Source organism: Myotis davidii, unplaced genomic scaffold, assembly GCF_000327345.1.
Source record: "Myotis davidii unplaced genomic scaffold, ASM32734v1 scaffold789, whole genome shotgun sequence".
NCBI classification, from domain to species: domain Eukaryota; kingdom Metazoa; phylum Chordata; class Mammalia; order Chiroptera; family Vespertilionidae; genus Myotis; species Myotis davidii.
In genome coordinates, this window is record NW_006300234.1 from 106,253 (window position 1) to 114,519 (window position 8,267).

Genomic DNA, 8,267 nt, shown 5'->3' on the forward strand with positions numbered 1-8,267 from the left:
TTGAGAATAACTGCTCAATAGTTGACTTGATGATGTTTAAAAACAGCTTTTGAAGGCTTTGACAGTCTGTTCTGTCATCTTTTGGGAGGTCTTTGATGTGCCTCTTGAGGTTTGGGAAATATCTAAATCTCTCACCATCCACATCCCTCTTAAAGACTTCCAGTTTCTTTTCAAAAGCCTTTATGTAACCAAACATAACATCAAGTGTCTTGCCAGTTCCTTGTAATTTAACATTTAAGTCATTCAAATGTTCACAAAAATCTACAAAGAACATCAGTTTAGAAACCCACGTGGCGTCAGACAATTCTTGGTAAGAAACATGTTTTTATATGCACAAGAAATGGAATGCTGAAATTGATTTGATGGCAGAGTATCCTGTATTTGGATAACCCCTGACAAAGTACTATGTGAATTCAGAATGTTAATATCACAAAATCATAGAAGGTTGTAGTGGAAATAACCTTGAATTGTCTAGTCCAAACTTTTATAAATATTGGAATTCCCTTTTCAAATATTTTGAATGCTTTTTGTCCTAAGAAGCTTAACCAACTTTTGAGGCAACCCATCTGGTTTTGAAAAGCTCTAACATTTAGGTGGCTTTTACTTAGGTTCAACTGAAATAACATAACTCTTGTGAGTTTCTCCTAAGTCCTACTTTCTACAGAACTATGCAAAATAAATCTACTGCCTCTTTGATATGATAGCCTTTTAGATATTAAATTATTACAACCCTACAGGTTAATTCTTTTATCCCCTGTTCATGTGTCTCTCACATAGCACAATTTTTAGATACATGTTCGGCATTTTCTTTCTCTTTTTCAAGAAAAAAGATTGTCAATATAATAATGCTACATGCAATAAACAATATTTCAAGAAATACAATTTAAATATAACTAGAGGCCTGTTGCCCAGATTTGTGCACCAGTGGGGTCCCTTGGCCTGGCCTGCGCCCTCTCACCATCCGGGACCCCTCAGGACATGTCCGAGCCCACACCGGTACATAAATCCATGCACAGGGCCTCTAGTATGCATATAAGATCTTTGGTTAATTTCTTCACAACCTCCCCCTCTCCTCCCTTCCCTCTGAGATTCATCAGTCTGTTCCATGTTTCCATGCCTGTAGTTTTCGCTCCTGCGTTGAGTGTCTGCCCCCTGGTGGTCAGTGCGCATCATAGCTACTGGACAGTTGACTGGTCAAATGGTCAGCCAGTCACTTAGGCTTTTATATGTAGATATATAGATAGATGTGTTCCTTATTTAACCTTGATTTGTGTAAGAAATACTGATTTAAATACATTAATTTCTAATCTTGCTGCTCAAACTACAGCAGAAGACCCACATTATCATCTATGAGTTCCTACTATAGGGTGCTCCAAAATTCAAGCAAGATTTGCAATTCAATTCAATTGCAAATCTTGCGTGAATTTTGGAACACCCTATATAATGATCTCCCTAAAGAGTCTATACAGCTATAGGCTTTTGACTTTAATCCACCCCAATAAAGTAGGAATCCCAGTAACTCCCTAAACAGAAACCTTCATTTAAAGATTCCAAATCCAAACCCTAGAGCCTGGGTACAAAAATTGACTTCAAACCCTCTTTCCACATTTATTTTTCATGTATTTTTCCACACAAAATATCCTACTCTAGCTATAATGGTCCACTTGCTGTTGTTTCAAAGTGTCTTCATATTCCCACTTTCGTTTCTTTACTAAAATGTGCCTTTCTTTTTACCTACCAAAATTCTAGGGAAGCAGTATGGGTTAAGACTGAAGGCTCTAGAATCAAGTACTTGGGTTTGAGTACTTGTCTATCATCTAGGCCAGCAGTCGCCAACCTTTCAGATATCGCGGACCACCAGTGGTCCATGGACCACTCTTGGTGACCGCTGATCTAAGCCATGTTCCTTTACCTCTCTGTGCCTGTTTCCACATATGTAAAATACTAGACGCCCGGTGCATGGATTCATGCACCAGTGGGGTCCCTCGGCCTGGCCTGCGGGATCGGGCCGAAACTGGCTCTCTGACATCCAAGGGGTCCTGGATTGCTAGAAGGCGCAGGCCAGGCCAAGGGATCCCATCGGTGCACAATCGGGGTCAAGGAAGGACACGGGAGGTTGGCCAGCTAGGGAGGGACCATAGGAGGGCTCCAGGGCGTGTCCGGCCTGTCTTGCTCAGTCCCGAACGGCCAGACCCCAGCAGCAAGCTAACCTACTGGTCGGAGCGTCTGCCCCCTGGTGGTCAGTGCACATCATAGTGACTGGTCGACCAGTCCACTGTCTGCCCCTGGTGGTCAGTGCACATCATAGCGAGCGATTGAGCGGCCTTAGCATATTAGCATATTACGCTTTGATTGGCTGAATGGCTGACCAGTCGACTGGACACTTAACATATTAGGCTTTTAGTATATAGGACAGTACCTATCCCATTGTGTGGCTTCATTTACAGCTTAGCAGTGTATGGCACATACGAAATGTAGCTGATTAAGCATAAGTAGCCACCCTTTCTGTCTTAAACTTCCATTTTTTTTTGCAAAGCCTTCCCAGAGTGTCTCAGCCTACAATGATCCATCCTCCTCTCTACTACTAAAGCAGTCTACATAGTTGGCCCTTATTCTATCCAGACTGTCACTGGTATTTTCTTTACACTCAGTTCAATAAAGATAAAGACATACAGTTCTTGAAATCTCAACTGGTAAAAGGTCTGAAAATATAACACAAATGGTATAGTATGCTATTATTTCTTGCTTATAGCAATTAATTACCATCCCTAAATCATCCCCAAATTGCAATATTTTTGAAGTTTAATCTTATGGCTTTTTTTCCATTTTGTTTTTATTATTACTGTTTATGATTACCTTCTTTTCAAAAAATTTATCTTTATTGTTGAAAGTATTACATATGACCCCTTTTCTTTTCCCATTGAAACCCTGCACCTCCCCACCCTCCCCCGCACTCACTACACTATTGTCTGTGTCCATGGCTTATGCATATATGCATATAAGTTTTTTGGTTAATCTTTTCCCACACCACACCTCACCCCTGCCTTCCCTCTGAGATTCCTCAGTCTATTCCATGCTTCTGTCTCTGGACCTATTTTGTTCAGTTTATTTTGTTCATTAGATTCCACATATGAGTAAGACCGTGTGATACTTGTCTTTCTCTGACTGGCTTATTTCACTTAGAATCATATTCTACAAATCCTTCCAAGCTGTCTCTTTTTTACAGCTGCATAGTATTCCATGGTGTAAATGTACCACAGCTTTTTTTATCCATTCATCTACTGTCAGGCACTTGGGCTGTTTCCAGATCTTCGCTATTGGTTTTTCAGGTTTCGTAGGATATATTCCCAGAAGTGGGATCACTGATTTCCACACTGGCTTCACCAGTCTGCATTCCCACCAGTGTGTATTAAGGTTCTCTTTTCTCCACATCCTTGCCAGCACTTTTGAACAGGCAAATAGATCAATGGAACAGAAAAAGAACCCAGAAATCAACCCAAGACATTATGCTCAATTAATATTTGACAAAGGAGGCAAGAGCATACAATGGAATTAAAATACTCTCTTCAATAAATGGCATTGGGAAAATTGGACAGGTACATGCAAAAAAATAAAACTAGACACACCAACTTACACCATACACAAGAATAAACTCAAAATGGATAAAAGACTTAAATGTAAGTTGTGAAACCATAAAAATCCTAGAGGAAACCATAGGCACCAAAATCTCAGGCATCTCTCATAGATATGTTTGTCCATACATCTCCTAGGTCAAGGGAAACAATGAGAGAATAAACAAATGGGACTACATCAAAGTAAAAAGCGTCTGCACAGCAAAAGAAACCATAAACAAAACAACAAGAGAGCCCACTGTATTTTACCAATGAAACATCTGATAAGGAGTTAATTTCCAAAAGATATAAGAAACTCATACAACTTAACAAAAGGAATACAAACAATACAATTAAAAATGGGCAAAGAACCTAAACAGACACTTCTCTAAAGTGGACATACTAGTACAGATGGCCAAACATGAAAAAATGCTCAAAGTCACTAATTATCAGAGAGATGCAAATTAAAATGGCAATGAAACATCACCTCACACCTGTTGAATGGCTACCATCAACAAATCACCCAAATTATTTTTGAAAAGGAACATTATTAAGGTTGTATTTTTTTGGGGGGCGGGGGAAGGTGAGGGGAGAGACTGTAATCCAGTATCAATTTACCTTTTATACATTTACCTCAAACTGTAGGTGGAAATGCTGGGCCATTTAAAAAAAGACAATAGTTCCAGGTAAATAACGTCTTTCTTGAAAAGTGAAAAGAAGTATATTATCTTCTCTCTCTGTAATGAACTATGAAGTGAATGGGTACTTTTGGAATATACAAAAAGATAAAGGACCACCCTTACCTGACTTTCACTCTGTAATAAATGAGATGTTTATTTCCATAATTCCTTGTAATCCGAGACATGGTAAAATATTGCATTTTACAAGGATATGGATAGGGCAGATTTTAAACCTAAGATCCACAGGCATCCTGAACTCCATGAATGTGTATGAAAAATTAAATACCTACATATGTGCATTTTTCTGGGAAAAGCGTTCATTAGGTTTCATCAAATTCTAAAAGGAGTCCTTTTACTCTAAACAGATTAGGACTCAATGGAATAAAAGAGAATGAGAAGTCAGAAGACTCTAATCTGTGAATTAAGTACGACATGTTGGTGACTTCAGATATTAGAAATATATAGAACATTTGTAAACAATTGCAAAATCTAAAATGTGAGCAATGAGGCAGCTGTTCAAGTCCAGCCAAAAACTAAGAAATTTAAAGACTTTTAAAATACAGTCTAGGACAGCTTTCAGTTTTGAAAGTTATTTTCTGAATCACTTTTAACAAAATTCAAGTTTTCTCTGCACTGAAGTATTAGAAAACACACAGGATGAAGTATCTGCTTATCTGTAATAACTTCAAAGAATACCACTAATAATATATAATAAAAGAGTAATATGCTAATTAAACAGACATCCATCCTTCCAGACGAAGCCGAGGCTGCCAGGGAAGCCCGGGTCCAGGTCCAGAGGGAAGCCAGTGCCGGCAGCCGGGGGAAGGAAGGCCTACTCTTGCACGAATTTCATGCATCGGGCCTCTAGTGACACCAATAATAGCTAAGGCTTATTGACTTTTACTATCTGCTGGACACTGTGTGAACACTCAATATGGAATACCTCACATATTCACAGTAACATTATGAATAAGGCACTATTTTAACAGCCATTTTACAGATGAAGAAACTTAAGCTTAAGAGTGTTTAATAACCTGTTCAAGGGCACATGGCCAGGGAATGATAGAATGGAGATTTGCAGTCAGCAGTCCAACTTCAGCATACTGACTTTAACTGTCAACACAGTTCAAACAATCTAAAAATCTTCTGAGGCTTATACCCCATTATTATTTAATTATTTTTCTCCAGAGGTACTAAAAAAAAAAGTAGTGAGAACAGGGGACTAAGCATGGGTTTACTGTGAATAGGGTATTAAGTATAGGGGTACAGGGAGCAGAGTACTAAGAACCTTGATACTCAAAACAGGATACTGACAATAGACAGGGTAGTGAAAACAGTAAGAGATTGCCTTCTCCAAAGTACCAATTTCATCTGGGTTCCTGTCTCTTTGCCTGCTCCTTTAGTGATGAACCGGATCAGTCATTTACTATCTGTCCTTCCAGTACATATCCCAGACCTTAGAAATTACATCTTTTCTGATGTGCAACATCACTTTCATTGAAATTTATTCATCTATCAAAAGGATGCAACAGAACTATTAAGGCTTTGCACACGTTTGCATAAACTTTAAGGCAAGCACTCACTCACTCTCAAGCCTCAAGTCCAGCCACAGCAACATGGTCCATATCAGGGCCAGTGGGCAGGGGCAGGAAATGAGGTTTGCACAGAGTGGGATTGCTTTTTCCCCCCTCCCACTCCCCAAGACCCTAGCTAAAGTCTAATACCTCCAGTTTGACGTTCCCCGCACTGCCAGCTGAGGCGGCTCCACCGCAATTCAGGGCCTGGTCACTTTTCTTCTTTTTGTACTTGTCCTTGTACATCTTGTTGCGGTGTTTCTTGCACATCCACGGCTTGCGTTGCTTAGCCACCTGGCTCGTGGTTTCGCTGCAGCCCTCGTAAGTGCAGGTCTTGCACATGCTGCCCCCACCGCTGGCCCGCCTCCGGGCTCCCCTGCTGCCGCCCTCGCCCCCGGAGTGGGTCTCTTCGTCCTCCAGGTCCTCCAAACTAGCCGTGCTCTCTCCTCCCGCCGGAGGGTCCGAAGTGTCCAGCAGGTCGGCTTCGTCCTCCCCCGCTTCCTCCTCTCCATCCCCCGCCGCTTCAGAAGGATACCTAATAGGCTTGCCCGCCCCGGCACTGCCCCCCAGGGCAGGAGCCTGCCTCAGGACTCTGTCGGCCGCAGCTTCCTCCTGCCTTCCGCAGGGACGCATCACCAGGAAGGTGAGCTGCGAGGCCCTAGCCTGGCCTTGGGCTGGAGCCAGGGCCGGGCCCAGCGCAGGGGCTGGGGCCCCGGGGCGGAGCGCACCACCGGCGGCAACCGGCCCCGCGCCCTCGGCAACACCCGGCACCTCCGTGGTGCTGAGACTTGGCGGGGGTCCACAACCCAGCTTTTCCGCACCCTCGGGTTCCAACGTCACCTTGCAAACCAAACTCAAAAGACAGGCGACAGGAAAAGGGGCGGGGCTCGCGGTGGTGCCCGAACTGCGCCTGCGCGGCTGCGCAGACCAATGGTAAAGATGTTTTCTCTGGGGCTCACCAGAGGACGGGGCGTCTCTTAGGGGCGGGGCTGAGCGCTGCCGGCAGAACTGACTGCGCAGGTGCTGGTCCAGTGGCCTGTGGAGGCGGCCAGGCATGTAGTAGTGTCATTAAGTGGCGCTACCAGATAGCAGTGGGTGAAGGCAGAGACAATCTGAAAATGGTATAGTGGAGAGGGAGTGGGCCAGACCTGGGTCCAAGTTATACTTGTTGAGAGCTAAATGGTTTACTCTTGTTAATCCTCACCAGAGGATATTTTTTCCATTGATATTTTAGAGGAAAGAAAGAGAGAGGGTGGGGGAGGGAAGCATTGATGTGGGAGAGACACATGATTGGTTGTCTCAGGCCTAGGGATCAAACCTGCAACCCAATGCTGTTGACCAGGAATCCAATCCCGAAGCTTTGGTGTGCAGGCCTACACTCTAACCGTTGGGCATTGGGGATGTGCTCCCCTGCCACAGCAACTGGCCAGGGCTAAATGATTTACCCCTTAAAAAAACAACATATGTTTATGGATTTCAGAGAGGAAAGGAAAGGGAGAGATAAAAGCATCAATGATAAGAGAGAATCACTGATCGGCTGCCTCCTACATGTCTCCTACTGGGGATGAGCCTGCAATCCAGGTATATGCCCCTGACCAGAATCGAACCCAGGACCCTTCAGTCTGATGCCGCTCTATCCACTGAGCCAAACCAGCTAGGGCTAAATGATTTGCTCTTGATAAATTTGTTTTTCTCCCTGGGAACTTATTTCTTTAATTGTTAATACTGTGGTAGACATGAACAGAGCAAAGACAATGGGCCTGGTACAGAAGGTAACCAGGATAGAAAGCCCCAGATTCCTAGCAAAGGACAATTGTAGGGTGGGACCTCACTCCCAGAGTGACCTTTCCTCCCTAAAGTTAACATCTAGGCCTCAGTTTTTTCAACTGTAGGTCCACATTAGCAATAAAACCAGCCACAGCTGACTAAAGGACCAGCTGTATTGAATAACGATGCCCTGCCCTGGTGCTGGCCAATCAATCAGTGGAGGCCTCTGTGATTAGCCAAATAAATATTTTCTTAGAGATTTGGTCTTGGCTCTTAATTCTTTCCTAGCTAAAACTCAAGTACCAAGGTTGCTGAACCCAGGACCAGTCTCACACAAATGGGTGTAACACCCAATGCCCACCCCCCCTAAAAGTTTATAATAGTAGGGAATGACACATAATAAGAATAGAGCCACAGTTTTTGAATTATCATCTTAGTCAAATGGAAGTTCCATTTTTAATTATTTTTAAATATATTTTATTGGTTTTTTACAAGAAAGGGCACACCTGAAAAACTGCTGAATATTCTATTTAGATCTTCCTCTCAAAGCTCCACCCTTAAAATTCTTAGGAAGGAAGACCCAGTGAGCTCACCCTCCCAGGAACACCCCTGTGCTTCCATTTCCCCTTCCCTAA

General features: G+C 43.0%; 1 protein-coding gene across 3 annotated transcripts in view; it reads right to left on the reverse strand.

Moving 5' to 3' along the window:
• The window catches only part of RFXAP (regulatory factor X associated protein), a 15,652-nt gene extending 8,892 nt beyond the window's left edge, over positions 1-6,760 (reverse strand). For 2 of the 3 annotated variants that reach the window (XM_015572401.1, XM_006776632.2), the window contains exon 1: positions 6,016-6,760. In XM_015572401.1, the coding sequence (XP_015427887.1) occupies positions 6,016-6,498 (483 nt within the window). In that variant the 5' untranslated portion in view covers positions 6,499-6,760. The remainder of the gene's footprint in view (positions 1-6,015) is intronic. The other variant, XR_001516034.1, reaches the window with a different exon arrangement.
• Between the last annotated feature and the right edge of the window lie 1,507 nt (positions 6,761-8,267).